This window comes from Acinonyx jubatus, chromosome A1, assembly GCF_027475565.1.
Source record: "Acinonyx jubatus isolate Ajub_Pintada_27869175 chromosome A1, VMU_Ajub_asm_v1.0, whole genome shotgun sequence".
NCBI lineage: Eukaryota > Metazoa > Chordata > Mammalia > Carnivora > Felidae > Acinonyx > Acinonyx jubatus.
The window spans coordinates 144,727,590-144,749,982 of record NC_069380.1 but is presented as its reverse complement, the minus strand read 5'-3'; the positions used below and the strand labels follow the sequence as shown (position 1 = coordinate 144,749,982).

The 22,393-nt window shown below is 33.5% G+C and overlaps 1 protein-coding gene across 7 annotated transcripts in view; it reads right to left on the bottom strand.

Annotated features, from left to right (window-relative positions):
- The window catches only part of XRCC4 (X-ray repair cross complementing 4), a 297,500-nt gene that overhangs the window by 142,289 nt on the left and 132,818 nt on the right, over positions 1–22,393 (bottom strand). For all 7 annotated transcript variants that reach the window (XR_003413807.2, XR_008299483.1, XR_003413805.2 and 4 more), the window contains exon 7: positions 20,937–21,081. Coding sequence is in view for 4 of the 7 variants with exons in the window: in XM_053224611.1 (XP_053080586.1) it covers positions 20,937–21,081 (145 nt within the window). In the remaining 3 variants the exon portion in view is untranslated. The remainder of the gene's footprint in view (positions 1–20,936; positions 21,082–22,393) is intronic.

The following is a 22,393-nucleotide window of genomic DNA, read 5'->3' as shown; positions in this document are numbered from 1 at the left end:
CAAGCCAAAAGCATATGAATTTCAGAGGATAAACATTATTTCATTGTAATTTATTAAAAATCATAAAATAGAATTAGATGCTTTGATAATATCATTTTACCATAAGTAAATAACTTGCCTTGGAGGACAATCTGCATTAAACTTAAACAGCTGGACAATGCAAGGGAAAATTAAGATGAACAAGAACTACAGTAATAACCAACACTGAACATTTACCATATGCTTAGCACATTGTATTTGTCATCTCATTAATTTGAGGGAGGTAGGTAGCACTGCTCCCATTTTAGAAGTAACAAAATTGAGGCTCAGAGTGGGTAAGTAACTTGATCCAAATTACACAGCACCTGTCTGTTAAGATGTAGATAAATCTGTATCTAACTCCTTATTCTATGGCCTGCCCTCAGAAGATGGTAACATGGTGAGTAACGATGTAGCAGCAGCTATTACAACTATAAAATTAGTGATCTCTCTCTAAAGGGGATGTCTTTTAGATGGCAGTGTGTCTTTTAATAGAGAGAATCATACTTAGGTACAGAGTCTTGAGGTAAGAATATAATAGTTGATTGCATTTGTTAATTTTATAATGTATTAAAACTTACCTTCACCTTCAGGTAAGACTGATTTTCCATTTAAGAATGTACAGCTTTGGAGCACCTGGCTGGCTCAGTCGGTTAAGCGCCCAACTCTTGATTTAGGGTCAGGTCATGATCTCATGGTTTGCGAGTTTGAGCCCCACATGGGGATCTACACTGACAACACGGAGCCTCCTTAGGATTCTCTGTCTCCCTCTCTCTGCCCCTTCCCCACTCGCACTTGCTCTCTCTCAAAATAAATAAATAAACATAAAAAAAAGAATGTGAGGCTTCTTCTTTCAATAAACTTATTTAATTTAAAACATAATTTAGTAGATAATTAACTCACAGTGGAAGTCTTAGTAAGAAGGGGTAAACACTGTGGAAATGGGTGGTGAAACAGACACAACAAAAATCCAAATGGTGGCCTACGTATGACTACAGTTTGAGAAACTCAGGACCATTGTACTTATCTTTTTAGGTAGGCTTAAAAAAATAGTGATACCTCAGGAATGAAAAGTGTAACAGCTGGGGAACATCTCACATTAATACAAGTGTGGTGTCCCATCATTCTCGGTATAGATCACACCACATCTGAGATTATAAACAGGCTCTGGGACTGCTTCCATTCTGTGTCTCCCCCTCTCTCTGCCCCTCCCCCGTTCATGCTCTGTCTCTCTCTGTCTCAAAAATAAATAAAACATTAAAAAAAAATTTTTTTTAAACAGGCTCTGGGAAAACAACTTCAATGGAACACTAGCAAACCATGTGTATTCAGTGAAAGGCAACTCCGACCAAGAGAATAACCACATGAAAAGCATGTTATATTCAGAGAATATTGATAAATTCAGGTTCTGTAGCTCACAGTAGAAAAACTCAGAGGATGTAATGGTCTCCATATTAAATGGGTTTCTATTTTATTTAGGGGTTGGGTTCTAACTAAAACTCACAGTAAGAGTCATAATGTGAAAATTACATTATCCTGAAAAATCGTTACGAAAATATTACCCTGGCATGATATACTAGTTTCAAGTAGTCCAGCACTATAGTTTTCCTTCCATTCTGATAAATGGCAATTTATTTTCCATCCAGCAGTAGAAAATGTAAAGTAGGTGCCTTGTGTTTAATGGCCATGTTAATGAAAAAGGTTTATTTTTAAATGTGCTATTCCAGTTATATAAGGATCATAGAAACTCAGACAGATAGGGGGAAAGGAGATCTGTTTCCCACTTGATACCCACTCCTGGCATATGTGTGAATAGAATGTCCAGAACTATTTAAAATGTTCTTTCTCCTATGTCTCTCCCCTGCCCCTCTTTATGGTCAAAGGAGAGGAAAGAGAGTTGAATATGTATATGTTGTATGCACTTATAACATGACTCCACTCTACATGAGTGACTTTCGTGCAGAAAATTTATCTGATTCGACAAAGAAGGCAGATCTAGGGCCTTTACCATGGACATTACCAGGTGAAAATGGCTTTCACTGACACAGTAAGCCTTTTGTCCCACAAAACATTCATGTAAACGTTATGTGGCCGTATATTTTTTATTAGATAATCAATAAATTCCATTATAATACTAATAAATTAATTATCTGAAACAAGTGGACAAAATAAAAATACAATACACCATCTTATTACTCAGTAAGAATACTGAGATCTTCATTTGTCTTACTTAAACATATAGCAGTTAAGCACAAATGAAATGTTTTCTTTACCAGTTTTTAGGCCTTATGTGGCACCATTTATTGCCAAAAATAAACCTCAGTAAATAAATATTATTTTCATGGTTTCCTTGAAATAGGGATATATAGGCCTATTTAGTTTTATAACATTATCTCTTAACTTCATTGGTTTGTAAAATTTACTCATGAATACAACTCCTGTATTAACCCTTAGAGCCTGGAAATTTCTAGAATGTCATACATGTTGGCCCAAGTCAAAACACTTTATAAAATCAGTACTATATCCATAAAGGACTATAAAGCAAAAAGTTATTTTTTTCTTGTAGTCCATAAGTAGAATGTCATATCTCTCTAAGCAAGAGAAACCCATTAACTTCAGATTGAAATGAAAATACATGATACATGTCCAGACGGAATATTTCCTGTGGTTGGAGCTAACAAGAACCCCTTCATCAAGAAACATTTTTGGAGACTACAGCACACCTTCCACAGTGACAATGTTTCTTAAAGTATGATTTGAAGATAGCTTACCGATTAACATACTTACCGATATGCTTAATTAAGTTTAAAATATCAAATAAATGAAGAAGTAAAATAGTATAAAATTAATGTAGTATATACCTATATACGTGAGTATATAAATATGCCAATCTGGAAAAGGAAATTTTTCCAGCCTTTCCAGAAGTCAATGCCAAGACCACCAAGTTCTGATTATCCAGCTTTTGGGGTAGGTTGATTTCTGAAGTAAGAAAAATGACTTACTCTGATAAAGACCAAGTCTAACAAATAGCTTTCAATACTGATGAGGCTTCCAAGGTCTTTGGTAATAAGAAGCCAGCAATCTTAAGTGTTTCTCAATTCATCTCTTCCTTTCCTTTCCAATCAAACTCACACTTAAAATCACTATCCTTCTTCAGACTAACTCTTCCTGAACTACTGTAATATCCTCCTATCTTCACAGCTGATCTATAAACATTCCCCCCATCAAATATATGATTTCCAGCGAAATTTCTGTAAAGCACTATTCCTTATGCCATTCTTTGCCTCAAAACCTTTAACAGTTCCCAGTTGCATTCATAAAAGAAATCCAAATAAATCAGCTTAGCATTAAAGTCCCTTTGTGATCTGAGATCCATCTAATTTGCCAGCTTTATTCACATGTCTATGCACCTCATTATATGGTCACTGGTCCCCTATGTTCCAGACTCTCCCTCCATGTATTTAGTTTATTGCATTCTATTCCTCTGACAGTAACACCCTTCTTTTTAGTTAGGGGATATCTCAAGTTCCTGTAACAAAAGGATGCAAAAAGCACCATAACTCAATCAAGCTACACATTTATTTTTCTCTCACAGAATAGTCTATAGGTAGGTTGGGTATTCCTCAGCAGATATGCTGCTCTGCTCCACGAGAATGTCCAGGGGCTATGATTCTTCCTTTCTTATTTCCCTGCCATCTCCTAGAATATCCTCCTAACATGCTAGGCAGAAGATGAACTGAGAAGGAAGAAATGGAAGAATGTATACCCATTCATTTTAAGGGCAAGATCCCCAAATTGCACATATTATCTCCATTCACATCCCATTGTCAAGGACTTTGTCACATGGCCGTACTTCGCTGCCAATGAAGTTGAGAAATGTCGCCTCTAGTTTGGTAGCCACATGCTTTGTTAAAACTTATGGATACACGGATGTTGGAAGAGGGTTCTATTCCTAAAAAAACAAAAGAAAGGGAGTCCCACAACTATACAGTCAACTAATCTTTGACAAAGCAGGAAAGAATATCTAATGGAAAAAAGATAATCTCTTCAACAAATGGTGGAGGCATCACAATTCTGGACTTCAACAAAGCTGTAATCATCAAGACAGTATGGTACTAGCACTAAAACAGGCACATAGATCAATGAAACAGAATAAAGAACCCAGAAATGGACCCACAAACTGTTGGCCAACTGATCTTCAACAAAGCAGGAAAGAATATCCAATGGACAAAAGAAAGTCTCTTCAGCAAACGGTATTGGGAAAATTGGACAGTGACATGCAGAAGAATGAACCTGGACCACTTTCTTACACCATAGACAAAAATAAATTCAAAACGGATGAAAGACTTAAATGTAAGACAGAACCATCAAAATCCTAGAGGAAAAACAGGCAGAAATTTCTATGACCTAGGCTAGAGCAACTTCTTACTAGACATGTCTCCTGAGGCAAGATAAATCAAAGCTAAAGTGAACTACTGGGACCTCATCAAGATAAAAATCTTCTGCACAGAGAAAGAAACAATCCACAAAACTAAAAAACAGCTAGCATAATGGAAGAAGATATTTTCAAAAGACATGTATGGTAAAGGGTTGTATCCAAAATCTATAAAGAACTTATCAAACTCAATGCTCAAAAAACAAATAATTCAGTGAGGAAATGGGCAAAAGACATGAAGAAGATACTTTTCAAAAGAAGACATCCAGATGGCTAACAGACATATGAAAAGATGCTCAACATCACTCATCATAAGGGAAATACAAATTAAAATGACAATCAGATATCATCTCATGCCTGTCAGAATGGCCAAAGTTAACACCACAAAAAACAAAAGGTGTTAACAAGGATGCAGGGGAAAGGGGAAACACCTTGTACTGTTGGTGGGATTGCAAACTGGTGCAGCCATTCTTGAGAACACTATGGAGTGTCTTCAAGAAACTAAAACTAAAACTATCCTATGACCCAGATTGCACTATTAGGTATTTACCCAAAGGATACAAAAACACAGATTTGAAGGGTATGAGCAACATTATCAACAATAGCCAGACTATGGAGAGGCGCCCCCCCAATGTCCATCGACTGATGAATGGATGAAGAAGATGTAATATATATACACAATGGAATATTACTCAGCCATGAGAAGAAAGAAATCTTGCCATTTGCAATGATGTGGATAGATCTAGAAAGTATGCTAAACAAAATAAGCTAGAGAAACACTAATACCATATGATTTCACTTATATGTGGAGTATTTAAGAAACAAAACAGGTGAACTTATGGGAAGTGGAGGGAGGGAAACAAGCTACAAGAGACTCTTAACGATAGAGAACAAACTGAGGGTTAATGGAAGGAGGTGGGTGGGAGATGCACTAGATTCATGATGGGTATTAAGGAGGGCAGATGTTGTGATGAGCACTGGGTGTTTTATGTAAGTGATAAATCACTGAATTCTACTCCTGAAACTAATATTGTACTGTATGCTAACTAAAATTTAAATTAAAAAAATATTTATATATATGTATACATATATACATATATGTCTGTGTGAATATGTGTGTGTGTATATGTGTGTGTGTGTAAATACACACATATATACATTACGCGTATATATACGTATATACGTATATATACGCGTATATGTATATGCATGTGTATACACACAAACAGAATAGGAATGAGGAGGCTGGCTTCAATATTCATCTCTGCAATATCTTTCTTCAGTTTATCTCTCTAGAAATATCCATTCCTCTACAAAGCCAAACTGAGCAATACCTTCTAGTCTGTCTTCTCCGACTTTATCACATCTCCCTATTTTACAGCCTGCAGATGTGATTATCAACTCTCCCTCCTCTGAAATTTCATAATTCTTGTATCTATTATGGAATTTGGCACATTTTAGTCATATACATATTAAAGACAGTTTGTCACAAAAGATAAATGTGTGCTACTGATTAATCTTCCTTCATTGTTTTATATCATATACAAAGATTTTTGCAGAAATAGCCTGCACCAGCCTCTTTATTCTGAATTTCTAGAAGTGGTAACGTGCAGGATAAAGCACTCAATAATGCTGGTAATGATAACACGGCCTTATTCAATACACATAATTTATCCTCATTTATTATAAAAATAATATTTAAAAAAATAACATGTAAGTTTGCTCTAGAGAAATTATTATTTTTTAGGAACTGTTTAGAAATGAAATTATTATAAGATTTTTAACTAAACAAAGTATATGTCCTAAAATTTTACTAAAAATATTTTTAACAATGATGTTTAAACAAAGCATTTCGGTGCTCTTTGTCCTTTAGTAATGATTTACCAATAACAAGCAAAATCCCTGAATAATATTTATGAACTATGATATATTTTTAATTCCTTTATTTCAGTTTTTGTTTGTTGTTCTTTATCCTCATATTTTATTTTCTTCTTCCATTTGCTATCATCTCAGTTACTTGCAGAGTTTACATCTTCTTGTTTTGACATAATTAGCTTGTAGTTTCAGATAAGCTTTGAACATGAAACGTTCAGTTCTATTGTGATGAAACATTTTATATCATTTCATGATGTTTTAATACAAGCCCAATACCTTTTTAACATTTAGTTACATATCATAGTAAATGATTCAAGTTATAGAATTTCACTGTTAAAGTGTATATATTTTGAATATGGTACACCAAATAATAAAGAATACATGTACCTATTTTTCTTTCAATATTGAATAATAAATTATGAACAGGGAGTCAATTCTTTTGATTAATAACTCCTCTGACCAGTATAATGAATATTTACACATTATTCCACGTTGATAGAGCACTTAAAATGCCTGAAACAATAACTATGTTCATGCCAAATTTAGAGAAATTTGATGTAAAAAAGTCTTTCGAATGTGAGCATAATATATATGAAGTATATGATAAATTCCCTTTACCTAAAACACAGAAAGATTATAACAACTTCCAATTAAAAATTATTTTAAACAGAAACTCAAGTCTGTCAGTAATTTGAAGTCTAAATGCATATAATAGCCAAAGGGAATAGTAGGAAAGGTTGTTCCCAGGGTTAGTTATAAACAAGGAAATACTTTATATAAACATCTATGTAATCTCCAATGAAACATATTATTTTGAAATTACGTTAAAACAGAACTCGAAATACATGCACTTAGAAGACTAAATCTCTGATACATTTAATCAATATGCTTTAAAAGGGCATAAGGCCATCGTTAATACTGAATATATATATTTTTAATATTAATATTTTGTCCTTTCTGTACAGTTACAAAAATCCACTCAGGGAAACTTTATCTTAAAATATAACTGCTGATTTTATTGGCAAACCTATAATAATACCTATGATCAATCTTTACATAATTATTTTGAGCTGCAAACACAATTAATAAATCATGTTTGAAGTGCACTGACCATAATCAGTATATTCTGGAACAAGTCCAGAGGGTCATTAATCAAAACATGCGGCAAGGAAAGTGAGAGCCGCAGCCTGAACAGTTAGGTAAACACAGAGTGAAGCTAATAAAAACCTATCTTGCTTTAAAACCACCACTGTGTTTACTTTTGCAACTAAGATAAACATTATGATAAAATTAAAACTTGTATAAAAAAAAATGAGGTTTGCTCACAATGACCAAAGTAAATATATAGCAATTGCACATTCAGTTTATGTCTCTAATTTGACACTAAGGAACTTTTAAAGTTCATTTACCAAAATTCTTCAAGAACTAGAAATTTGAATCTGATGAATTATATTCGCAAGAAAAATCAAACACACACACACATACACACACACACACAAATTTCATATACATTGAGGTTTACACTAGAAAAAACAGCAATAAGTTCTCAGGAATTGTTAAGAGTTAAGATACAAACATGAAAGCAGATCCTTTCTGAAAAAGTAACATGGCCAACTACCATATTTTAATTGGCAGATGGAAATGATCAAACAGTAACAAAAAATAAGTAAATAACTTGAGTAAGTGGAAAATTAAATCTTAAATGATTAATAATATAATATAGAATACAAATGCATATATATGCATCTGAAATCAATCAAAGTGTTTTTAAAACATGGAACATGGTCTTCCAATTGTATTATTTTCCTGCAACATTATCTTCTTGATTGCCAAATGAAGGAGGAAAATTTGCTAGGCTAACACATAGAGAGTTATGGGTAATCCTCAATTCCATAAGAGTTATGAGAAAAGCAAACACTCCAGGTTTGAAAAGCGCATAAACACAGTTTCCTTGCCAGGAATAGATTTCCAAGATTTAGCTGAAAACCCAGGGATAATAGTGCCTTAAAAAATAATGGTGCATCATATTCCTAGAGTATCCAACCTAGACAGTATTTTCATAAACATGATCTCATGTGACCTTGATATTCATATTGAAAGGCAAGCAGGAGGTCTTATTAACCCAATCTTTGCCCTCACGGACCTTAGTTTTATTTCTACTATGTTACTGTAGAAATTTTGAACAAGCAGTTAAATCTCACTGAAATTCACCTCAATTTAACTTTTCATAAACACGGTTATAAATAGAGCCCTAATTCAGAGTTGTCGTGAGAATTAAGTTGATGGAATTTAAGTGTTTAACTCATCACCTGGTATATAGTAATCAGATACATATTAGTTATTATTTTTGAGCAGGAAAATAAAGTAGCTTCAAGGAATTTTCTTTGGAATAAGATGATTCTAGATTCAAAATCAAATTTTGGGGGCAAGTTATCTAATCTGTCTAGGTCTGAGCTTCCTGATCTATGAAATGGGCATAGTTAAATGAGATAATGCATATGAAGAATTTAGTACAGGACCTAGGACATCATAAATATTCAATTAATATTAAATATTATCATTATTATGTATGGATTGATCTAATAACTTATGCAAATACAAATGTCATTAACAAAAATTAAAGGGCAAATGATTGGCTGGGAAAAACAAAGATTAATATATTTAGATATAAGAAGTTCTCATAAAACAATCGGAGACAAAGACCTCCACTGAAAATCAGCTTAGGTTATGAACACATAGTAGACAAAAGATAAAATGCGAATAATTGGTAAATACCAGAAAAACTCCAGACTTCTCTAACAGTTAAATACAAAAATTAAGCAATGAGGTAGTCATCATTGATTAAATAATTAAAATGATCTGGCAATGATCAAAATGAACTGGAGAACAAAAGGCAAACACTGCTTGTGAGGGTACAGACTGTTAAAGCCTTCTGGAGGAATTCTGACAAAACATAACAAAAGGACTAACAAGTACATATGCCCTCTGACCTAGTAACTTCACTTTTGGGAATTCACTCTAAAATAATAATCAGTCCTATGTGCAAATTTATGTACAAGTATATATGGAACTTTTTGTAATAACACAAATGTGGATAAGGCCTAAATGTACAGTTTGGGAATTGGTTAAAGAATTATGGTACATTTATGCAATGGAATACTAGAAATATAAAATGATGTGGAAGCAATGTATTTACTAAAGAGGAAAATGTTTATAGTTAAATTTAAAAATAGCAGGCTACATCATAAATGGTAGGAGCCTTGTTTTGCAAATAAAGTACAGAAGAGATCTGCAAATATAGAGCATCATGGTATTACTGAAAAATAAATGGATTCCTTTAGTAAGTGGATAAACTGTGGCACATCCAGACAATGAAATATTATTCAATGCTAGAAATAAATCAGCTATCGAGTCATGAAAACACATAGAGGCACCTTAAATGCATATTGTGAAGTGAAAGAAACCAATCTGAAAAGGCTACATACCGTCTGGTTCCAACTATATAATATTCTAGAAAAGGCAAAACTATGAGGAAGGAAAGATGAACTGGTGAAGTACATAGGATTTTTAAGGTAGTGAAACTACTAAGTACTACAATAGTGTATACTTGTAATTATACATATATATATATATATATATATATATATATATATATATATATGTCCAAATCTTATAGAATGTATAACAAACAGCAAGAAAGATCTCTAATGCAAACTACGGACTCTGAGTGAGAAAGGTGTGTCAGTGTAAGTTTATCAGTTTAACAAATGTATCGCTCTGTTGGGGGATGTTGATGGTGGAGGAGACTGTACATGTGTGGGGACCAGGGATACACAGGAACTCTTTGTACTTCCTGCTCAATTTTGCTGTGAACTTAAAAATACTCCTAAAAAAAGTTTATTCATAAATAAATGGATCAACACTGGGCTCTTCCCCTCCTTACTATTAGGTTTTATTATTTTTTAATAACCCATGACACTGACAAGAAACATAGAAAGAAATGTATCAGAAGGCAAACAAGTAAGTTTCTTCAAAACTCCACCATAAGAAGAATCTCACTTATAGTAAATATTTTATTTCAAACTCTATTTGACCATAACTAGGTCACTATGCAGAACTGGGCTCTCTAGGACCCTGAAAAGCTTTGAAAGACATAACTTCACTTTAGTAAGTAAGGAAGACTGACGTATGCAATCATTACTCTAAACAAAAGTGCATGTATTGTGCAATTTCATCCAGGATGATGCTGTAAGATTCTAGAATTAAAAAGGAAAGAACTGAGCTTTCCTGGGTCCAGAAAGACCATGTGTTAGACGAACTATCTCAGTGGTGGCTGTGTTAGCACCTAAACCCACTCAACGAGGTATGAAAATACTGTGCTAAAATATGCTGCATCTTTTGCTGGTCCCTGTAGCTATGTAGACTTTAATAAGATTGTATAACCTTGGCCAATTAAACCATAAGCTTAATCTGAAGAGGGTGTTTGCTGATCTACCACCTACCACTAATCTAAATTATTACAGCTACACAATTACTTAGTGGGACCACTACAGGTTGATTCAGAACACACAGTTAAAATTTTTCACTACAGTCCAAGGAGCAACATCTGTGAAAAGTTATAATTTAGTAATATTTTTAAGGTTGTTTGGAACATGTTAGAACCCTTTGTTTTCAGAAGATACTCATCACATAGAAGCCTAAAGCATATCTGACCCTTGCGTGACATGTGTGAACCTATATATTTTTACTTGTCAGCATGCAGAAACAAAGACTATATAAAAGTATCTAAGGACTACACAAATATTTATTTGTATTTTTGGACCAAATTATGTTAATGCTTTTACCCTGCAGGTGAGATAATGTTGAACTGCTCCTTTTATGGATATAAAAATGTGTTCTAATCACTAGAAATCTCTTAGAAAATGATCCTGTTGCTCCCAGCAGGTCCATATGTTGGACAAGCAGTATGTTTCCAAGGTAGGAGGATTGTGGGGAGTGGCAGAAGAAAGTCCCACATATGCACCAATTTTCCTGTGAAGTCCCCCACTATTTTTTTTCTTGAGATACACTCAATGGCTAGCATTCTATAATTATGGTTTAAGGTTCTTATATTTCTAAAATCATTGATTTGGGGGAATTTTGAGAGTTCATAACCCAAACTAGGGCCCTGCAAAATATTATTCCTTGGACTGTTAACTGTTGCTAAACCATTTTGGGGAGGGGAGAGGCAGATTGCATGAGGGTGCTATGCTTAAGTACATTTCAAAGGTGACTACAACATCAAATGAATTATTTACTATGGGTTTCTCAGAGCCTTTAAAAAATGTATCTCCAAGTTCTATGGGTTGGATCACATGGAAGTGTGGAAGCTGTGGCAGACAGCCGTTTAAAAACTTATTTGAATCTGGAACCTCTTACAGATTACCTGTTAAGATCTCCTTTAGATATTCTACAGAATCAAGTCTGTTAATGTTACTGTAAAGAATAAATTATGGACTCATCATCAACTAAATTCAATACACATCTTGAATTTCTTCCCACCAAATCTCAGAGATAGAGGCTTTTTGTTCTATCTGATCCATACATTTAGCTCTTGTGACCACAGGGACTAATATTTTTTTTCTAGTTAAGGACCGCTTAAAGAGTTCAAAGTTAATTTGGCAGTTGCTTCTGATAAGAACAATACGAACTTTTTATTCCAGTTCTGGTATTGTTACCAGAAGGTCTGTACAGTGTATCCTTGTGTTTGATGCCCTGTCTAGATCTCCAGCATAATCCTCACTTGGTTGCATATGGGTCTGGTTCTTCCTGGTCACCTCTCCTTAGGGTTAGAGCCTTGATTCTTAGGCAAAGTTTTCATTTCTAGGTCCCTTGTTCAAGTTCTAACTTCATTATCTTTTAAAACCAGTTTGCTTTCAAGAAAGAAAATCTATAGAGTTAAGAAAGAGAACACCTAGAAAAAAGTTAAGCAGAATTGGGGAAAAAAGAGGTTGAAACAGCTCAAGATGTGACAAGCATTAAAGTATTAATTAAATAATCTAATGTGACAATTTTGTTCGTTGATTGATTTAATTCACTTGTTGCTAATTTCAGTAAGACTGATACACTGACTCAATGTTGCCAAATAAGTAAATAATGAATGAAATACTTAATCAATTTGTTAAGGTCATCCCACAAGTCTACCTGGTCATCAGTGACTTCAAGGCATACCAACAGAATGCTACTAAAAGACTTTAATTACATTCACTCTTTTAGGATGTTGGAAGAATTAAGAGCTCCTAAATTTTAAAGAATTTTAAATGAAACATTCTTCCTTGTTTATTATGTTGTATTATAAAGCATGACCTCATTAAAAATTTAAGCTCAGTACCTAATAAAGCCTGAACATGGTGACATTTCATTTTAGATACATATCGTGCCCTTATATATTTATAGAGTAATTTCACAATATTTTTGTTTACACTATTTTACCTGATATTAATAAAGTACATAAATATGAAAGTAATTTTATAATTTCTGTGGTCTTTTACAGCTGGTTCATTTTAATACACAGGATTAAAAAGTCACACCAAGCAACTCTATAAATCACAATTTCAACTGATGTAAGATAGTAAATAGCAAGGAATGTACAGCATATGGTTATGTTGAATAATAACTCTTAAGTGTTGATGCTAGTTGACAGAACAGGATGAATGTACCCCAAGAATAATCATATTGTGTGGATTAGTCACACTAAATTTTTTTAATGAATATTTATCAATATATAACACATTCAAGGATTTCAGAGTTTTACTAGAAGTAGGAACTCTTCAAAGATCTAAAAATATTCCTGAAAAAAAGTATTAATATTTACCATAAAAAGGCAAAATAGCAGTACAATCCTGCACCTCAGTCAGGACTGCTAACACATGCCAATTTAAGCTATTATCCCTGGGAGCACTCTACATAAGTTTCGGTATGTTTTCAATTTTCTTGTTTCCTGTGTTTCAAGAGAATGAAAGTTGTTATTGGGAATCCAAAATTGTACAACATTAAGCAGTTTGAAAGTAGCGTTAAAAAAGAAGAAAAAGAAATTAAGTACAATAGCTTTAGATAATTTTAAGTGATCATATCTAAGAAGATGTAATAAGGATGAAAATATCAGAGTTTTCTAGTCAATATGGTACTTTATAACTCTTATGAGCATGAGTTTAAAACCAGTATTAAAAAGTAGGGAAAACAGAAGAAAAGTCTCCTGTGATATGAGAAACAAAAATGCTAATATGTATACAAGGAAAGGATGAATTTTTATTAAGAAGCTCACAGCCAGCTTGGTGTGGCCTCTGAGCAGTCCTGTCTCATCACACTTCCTCCCTTCTGGCTCCCTCCACGCCATCGCTTATGCATTACACCTGGGTCATGCTCACAGGCTGTTACCTCTGGATTTTAAGCACTCTGCTCTCTACTCCACCATTGCATTCCTCTTTATCCTTCAGATTACAGCTCAAATGATTCCTCAAGCCACAAGCTCCCCTTGCCATGTTTCCCCTAAATCCTGAAATACTTCAAAAGTTTGCAATTATATATTGATTTAATGTTATAATTAAGGCTTGTCTTCTCTCATATAGACTAAGCTTTTTGAGATCAGGGCCTCTCTCAGTAGTATGTCCCTAGTGCTCTGTAAAATGAAGGAAGGGTGAATGAATGAATGAATGAATGAATGAATGAATGAATGAATGAATGAATGGGTGAGTGAGTGTATGAATGAGGGAAAGCAACAGAATTCTTTTCTTCTCAACAAACAGCATCTACTGTGTATTTCTATTGTCAATGTAAAATCATGTAATAGTCATACAATGAATATAAACCACTCAGAGGCTACCGCAGAGAATACAGAGGAGATAAAATCGGGAGGGACTTACAAAAACAACTGAAAGCCAGCATATTCTTAGCACTGAAAACAAGTAATGAAGTCAAACTTCCCAGGTAAATGTAATGCTATATAATGGTTAAAATGCTATGGTAATGTAAACTATAAACTCAAACTTTCTGTGCAATTTTTCCTCACTGAGAAGTATAAAAAATTTTACAATACATTCATTCTCAGTTTAACTTTTTTCTAATTAAACATGGCTAAGAATACAAAGAAAAACAATATGGTAGAATAACTTTGTTTACATATAAAATTCATTAACTATTCAGACTTCTGAAAACTTTTGATACTGGTCATCTAGGAGTTACCTCTATTGAATGTCCGTAGAACATACACTTAAGGAGATGTACAACCAAATATTTCATGTACTTTTACCATGTAGTACAGGTTTATAAGCAGGCAATACTTAAGTTAGCAGAGTAAAGTGCAAGAAAACACCATTGGTCAAACAACTGCATTACCTATAGTGACTGGTTGATGCAGAACCAACAGTTTAATTTAGTAACAATAACAGTAACAGTAATAGGATGATAATAATAATTAAACTGGTTTTATGGATAAATTTAGCAATTGGAATTACTCATGCATGAAAAGACAGTCTCTCACTCTTTTATGAAAAATGGAGAATGTGTTATTCAATGATCCACAAAATAATTGTTTAAAATCACTCACTGTGTGACCTTGGATCAGTTACTTAAATTTTCTGTACCTTTGTGCAACAGAGTTTTTGCATTATGTGACAGAATTTGGTTAATGATTCCATAGTACATAGCTCCCACTTGACACGGTATTATTATTTTTTACAGTAAACTCAAGGACTTAGAAAATTACATTTGTCTTGGGTTACAAAATATTTTGAAGATATTGGGAGTGACGCATTTTTTTTTTAGAACTTTCAAAACATACCACAATACTTAATTATAAAAGCTGTGACCATTACAAATGCCATTATAGCTTACTATTTTTTAATAGTTGATATTTTCTTATATGGCTACATAATTATTTTCACATAAGGATGGATTTTTACTTTGATACAGCGATAACATTAGATAATCTGTTGAGAAATTATCTTCATTATAGGTTTTACATTTATTGACAAATTAATATGCTAACTTTTCCTGTGTGAAAGTTATCTAGCTGTTCACTAATCATGCTGCTATTCACTCATTAAATGGTGTTTTAGAGACCAGACACTGAGAAGTCACCTTTGCTTTGCCTGGTTCTTTATACCCGTCTGAAGAAAAACCTGCTGTGTTTCTATCTAGAAAGGAGCTAAGAGAGGGTCAGAATGAAGAAATTGAACAGACTTGAGTCATCTTTATGTGGTTTCACTATTTAGTATTATCTTATTCCTGAAATTTTATATATATATATATAATTTTTTTTATTATTATTTTTTTAATCAAAAGCAACTAGGGTGCCTGGGTGGCTCAGTCAGTTAAGTGTCTGACTTTGGCTCAGGTCATGATCTCATGGTTTGTGAGTTCAAGCCCCACATCAGGCTCTGTGCTTACAGCTTGGAGCCTGGAGCCTGCTTCGGATTCTGTGTCTCCCTCTCTCTCTGCCCCTACCTTTGCACTCTCTCTCTCAAAAATAAATAAACATTTAAAATTAAAAAAAAAAAAAGGCAAATATATGAGGCTTGACTTCACTTTTCCATCTTTAGTATAACATAAACAGTATACTTTAATATTATCTTGTAGAAGACGGTAAACATTTCCATAGTACCTCTCACTCACATTTTCTGATAAAAACTGTATTGTGTATTTTACTATTTAGTATTTTTATTGGTACAAATAACTTTACTACAAAGTCTTCTTTTGTAGACTTCTATAGACTTATTATGTATTTAATATTCATAATGTGCCCATAAATTTTAAAAGTTTATTTACAAATTGATTTACTTCTCTCAGTTGAAAAATAATGCAATTGGTATCAAACACAGCTAAATTACAATTTCATAACTTTCTAAACACCTTTTTCTCTGACAACTTCACATGGACATTAGTTAATCCAGATGTGGGTATTTACTACTGAGGGCTGAAAAGAAAGTGGCCCATAATTCTAAACTTCTTGTGTCCTAAACCCTCTTTGAAAAATTCTAGGGCCTCTACTCCTTTCAAATATTCCCACTGGGCATGTTCCACATTTATTCCTTGACTTCCCTTGGTTTCTCCTGGTCTGCATTTCAAAAACAAAGTGGAGGAAGGGATGATCATAGGTACTCCGACTTAATTTAAAATTTTATTATGTCTACTGGAGTTTATGCAAGTCATTTCCTCTTTCTGGAACTTAGTTTTCTATTTGCAAAATGAAAGGATCAAACCAGATGATCTGTAAACTTTCCCACTATCTATAATTTTATTATGCTTTTAACTATGCACTACTTTCAAAACATAAATATGAGTTAGCAATAAATTATTTACACATTTATTAGGTATTAGCAATTAAAATTCATGAAAAAAGGGGGGGCACCTGGGTGACTCATGGTTCATGAGTTGAAGCCCCGTGTCGGGCTCTGTGCTGACAGCTCAGAGCCCAGAGCCTGCTTCGGATTCTGTCTCTCTCCCTCTTTCTGCCTCACCCTGCTTGAGCTCTGTCTCTCTATCTCTCAAAAATGAATACACATTAAAAAAAAATTTTAAATTCATGAAAAAAGTAAGGTTAAAAAATGCAGGATGTTGATGAATGAGAAAATTATTTTTTTTAATTTTTTTTTAACCTGTATTTATTTTTGAGACAGAGAGAGACAGAGCATGAACAGGGGAGGGGCAGAGAGAGAGGGAGACACAGAATTGGAAGCAGGCTCCAGGCTCTGAGCCATCAGCCCAGAGCCCGACGCAGGGCTCGAACTCACGGACCGCAAGATCGTGACCTGAGCTGAAGTCGGACGCTTAACCGACTGAGCCACCCAGGCGCCTCGAGAAAATTATTTTTTAAATTGATGTATTTATAAGTATTTCACATTATAAAATTTTTACTGTATTTCTAAATACCATGGGTTACTCTGTACTCTTAAAAAAACTAAATACTAATGTATGCTAATCTGTGTATATACTAATCTATACTAATACTAATCCATAACACAAAATCATGGTAACTTTTAAATTTATTTAAGCATTTATTGTGATATTGTCACAATAAATTGGTATAGTGTCAAGGTATGAGAGAAGAGAGAGATACAAAATATATACAAAATATATAAGAATTGTGATAAATTTTTTATATGTGACCTCTTATTTACATCTTACACAAACCCTACAAGGTAGATATTAATTTACCCTTCTTACAGATGAAAACAACTCAGACACAGACTTATATAATTATTTTTCCAGAGCAGCACAACGAATATTTTGTTGCAAAGCCCATGCTTGGTTCACTGCCTGAAGGGGCTTATAATCTACTGAGAAACAGGAATATACACAATTAATCTTGTGACTGCAAGGACAGAGTGAGGGGATAACACCAGCCTTAAGGTTCTAGATTGGAATCTTTAGAATTATACTCAAAATTTTTAAGTTATATCCTAAATGGGAGTGGTTTTAGGGCATTTTATGTGAAATCTGAGATCTACGTTTGATCTGTGTTAAAGAGGTATGTTTAGAACTAATGGATGGGGTCTCTAATCCCATTTCACCAGCATGGCAATATTAGAAAGTCAGAATATGTTACTTGTGTATCATATTTAAATTGTGTTCATGGTTAAAAAGTATAATAACCTAGCTCCTTATGAGTGAATAAGACAGCATTATGAAGTGGTAATTTTAACTTAGGTAGTAGTTTTAATTTAAAAACATAAAATAAGGGTTAATCATGACTATTTGAGAATAAGTTATTTTAAGTTCTCTTTACAGTTAATAGCTTGTTTTTTGTTTTGTTTTGTTTCATTGAAGCTTTCTACTGTTTTTGATTAAAAAAATGGGAAAGAACGAGCACTTGAAACTTTAAGAGCCATAAAATTTGTCTTCTGTATTCAAAATGGAAGAAAAACCCAAATGTATAAAAAAATAAAATTAAATAACAAAATATATACTTTTTCTCTCTGCTTTACTTGGGCAGAGCAAGAGGAATTGTAGAGCAGGGTATCAATCACTCAACACATGATTGATAAGTGTTACACTAAATTTTCTTCAATCTTTAAAATTCTTCCTGACATCTAACATATGTTTTCCATTTCTTCTTAGGACCAGTTGAGCCTTAAGGTCTAAAATAATAAAATTAGCAGACAATTCAAAGAAGCTGATATGGTTTTGTATCAACTTTTAAAGTAGTGAAAATATACAAAATAAGTACTAACATTATCAAAATATAGAAAAGGAAAACATGAATTGCATATAATTGGTAGAAGCAAACACATTGCCTTTATTAAAAATCCTGAATAACATATTTAGTCTTGATTCAGATCTAAACTTCTTTCATCTCTGTACCATGTGTACTGGAAACCTGTTCAAGCAATATCATGTAATCAGAAAACGTTAGTAACCTCAAAACCTTGTATATGCTTCACACGCATAATGAAAAGAACTAAGGTGCAGCTCTCTAACATAAAACCAGTACATTTCATTCTTCCCCCAGACCCTGAAATCTTCATCAGACAAAACAACTGAACCAAAAGTTCCATGAAGACAGAGGCTGTCTGTTTTCTACTCTCCTGAATCCCCAACATCTAGTTTCTGTCTAGCACACAACTGATACTCATTGCTCATTTGCCTACAGAGTGACTGAATGAAGTACAGAGCTTGAATACTTCAAACTGCTTGTAATTTTATTTTTTCCTATAATGATCTATAGGAATAGTCTGGCTACTCTAATATTTGCAAATTGGAAATATTTTTGGTTCGTTATTTAAAAGAGATAATACATGGGTGGCTCAGTTGCTTAAGCGTCTGACTCTTTGATTTCAGCTTAGGCGGTGATCTCACAGTTGTGAAATCAAGTCCCACATTGGGCTCCACATTGACTGTGGAGCCTGCTTAAGATTCTCTCTCCCTCTCCTTCTGCCCCCTCCCCGGCCCATGCTCTCTCTCTCTCAAAATGATAATAATAATAATAATAATAATAATAATAATAAATAAAAGAGATAATACAATACCTTTGAATTCTATGAAGCCAGAGGTTTATGAGCTAATGAATAAATTCAGAAGCTGAGTACAAACCAGTAAGAGTTTAATGTACACTGGGTTTTTGTATGTATTGTCTGGAGACATAAGGGTATAAAGACCTAATGCATTTTCAATACCAGTAAATCAGGCCAATGGTGGAGAGAATAAAAACCCAATAATAAATAGACAAACAAAACAATTTCACTCTTAACTGTACAATGCTTACTTTTATACCATAAACTCAAAAACTCCCTTCTGTCAGGCTGTCGGTTTCCTGAAGGCTTGGACTGTGTCTGTCTTGGCATCCTCAATGTCTACAACAAAACTCTAAAACGTTTTGCTCTCAGGAACAAAAACTTTTATACTTTTAAAAGTGTAAAAAAAAAAAACTTTTTGACTTTTGAAAGTTCTTGAGAATCTCAAGAGCTTTTGTTTACATGTATTATATTTATCATATTCAAAATTAAAAACCCGGGACATTTTTAAATCTTTATTAATTCATTAAAAAAAAATAAACCTAGTATATGTCAACATGAATATGATATTCTTTATGAAAGATCATTATATTTCAACAAAAAATCTTGTGAGGGCTATGTTTATACTTTGTAAATCTGTTTCATGGCTGGCCTGAATGAAAAGAGTTGGATTCTCATAAGCTTCCACATTTAATCAGATGTGACATGTTATTCTGAGTGAAATATATGAAGAGACTGGCTTCACACAGGTATGGAACTGAAGAAGAGATGAGCTTGGGGACTGTCCTAGGGGGTCATCATTCCACACTGTGAAACCACTGATCTGTAATATCATTTGTCATATGGCTATTGTTCATTAACTATTTGCTAAATTAATAAAAAGTTTAGGGAAAAAGAAATAAACTCTCAGGGCACAGAGATAGAGACAGAGATAGAGATAGAGATAGAGATAGAGATAGAGATAGAGAGATACACAAATGATTGGTACATTCATTTAGGATTCAACTGATAATTATTCTTTATAAATGCTATTTTGCTGAAATAAAATGTTAATTATCCCAACTCCTCAATTCACTACAACTAAATTGGGATGCATATCAAAAGAGGGTATCTGAATGAAAGAGTGAAAATCTGTAAAATTAAAGCATGTAATCAAAATTTTAATAGAGAGATAGAGATGACTAGGAAGAGACATTTCACTTGAAAAAATTCCAAGCATAACCAAATCAGGTAGCTAATTCAAATGCTGTATGAGTCTGCTTAAAGCAGTAAATCAGATTGAAACACTACTGAACACAAGCTGGATTCTAATATTTTTAGTGTCTACATGCCATTTCTAATCAATCTATAAAAACCACAAGAAAAAACATTTTGATTATATTTTTAGCACTTCTACTTTCAATATTAAAAGAATTAACCAAATACCAGAGAAAAGACATTGATTTGAACATTTTACAATTTCCAAAATCACAATTTTTGTTGTTTAAAAACAGCCTTAAGTAAATTCAGAGTTTTAAGTAAATAAAATTCTTGAGATCAGGTATTAGATTTTTAAAATAATATCTCATCATGTGGCAATAAATAAATAAATAAATGAATAAATAAATAAAATTACTTACTTTTCCTTTTCTTGAGGCTGAGTCACCTGAGAAGCCATTTTAGGTTCTGTTCCAAGATTTTTTTGCATCCGCTGCCTCCTCTTTCTACTTGGTGCAATATCGGTGACATCAGGACTTGAAATGATGGAATCATCTCTAGAAGTAGCTAAAATAAAATGATATGAAAATGTGACCCAATGAAATTATGCATATAATTTGTAAGAACTTGCTGCTTTAGCACTGATATGAAGTGGCACAATTAAAATATGGCACAACTCCTTTTTTTGTTTTAATTCATGAAGATTCGGTAAAGCGAACCAGCTAGATTGTAATACTTTAATATAAAACATAAAGTTTACTGTATACATGGAATAACTTGATCAAAACGGTCTCTGCCTATCTTGCACAACAACCTTCCCAAATACATGATAGGCAGTTTGATCTCTCAGTGCTAGAATTAGATAGAAGTGCCTTAGAGGCACCTCTAAAAGGCGTCTGGGGGGAAAACACTGCTATAGGAATAGGATAAATCAAATTGATAGTAAACAGTAATTATGAACAGGAATGGGGACTTTTGCTAGTGATCCAGAGATAATTTCATACTCTTCAGCCAACCGTGGGGAATAAGCACAAGAGAAATGTAAGAAAACTCAAACAAATGTCTCTACTGAAGCTAACCCATTAAACTACCCCTAAAAGTACTTATACACCTGAAACAGAAGCAAGAAAAGAAACATGTTTGATTTATATTCCTTATTCTCTATAAACAACTTAGTTCCAAAGAGCTTTAGGGAAGTTCAGAATTCTTTCATCTAATATAGTATACTCCATTCTAATACATATTTATATAAAAGAGCCCCTTTGCCATTGGTAAATAATGAACAATACCAACATAATTTAGACTTTGGGTATCTTGCTGCTTCATAGGATTTTTTTCTAGCATGTTGACATTTTATAGTGATCAGAAGCAAGTTTTCCCCCCAATTAAAGAGAAAGTCTTAACAACGTGTAAAGTCCTAAAAAAGTGCAAATGAGCGGCTAAAAATCCTGTACAGGTCAATTCCTTTAGTATACATAGGGGCTAGTTTAGTGGATTCAAGAACCCTACACTTTACAACAGTTAAGCTTTCTGTTCAAGAAAGAAGCTGTGAACATGTTTCTCCCTGTAGCTTGAATCAGATGTTCAATTTTGATGAAAAGTACCGGAATCAAATGCACTCAGTAACTGCCATCTCCTTGATTTGAGGGAAAATGTGATGCAAATGGTTAGCTGACTGTGATGTTAGGTGAAAATGTTGGCAGAGAGTTAGTGGAGTTAATATTTTCATTATGTTTGTAACCAAAGAACTAACAACAACAATGTAAAGCTGCATAGATTTTGAGTGGTATGCCTAAAATTAATTTCCCCCATAAGCTCATTTTCAGTGCACAATTCTGCAGAATGAGTGGTTTATCAGGCACACATGTATCACATTCTA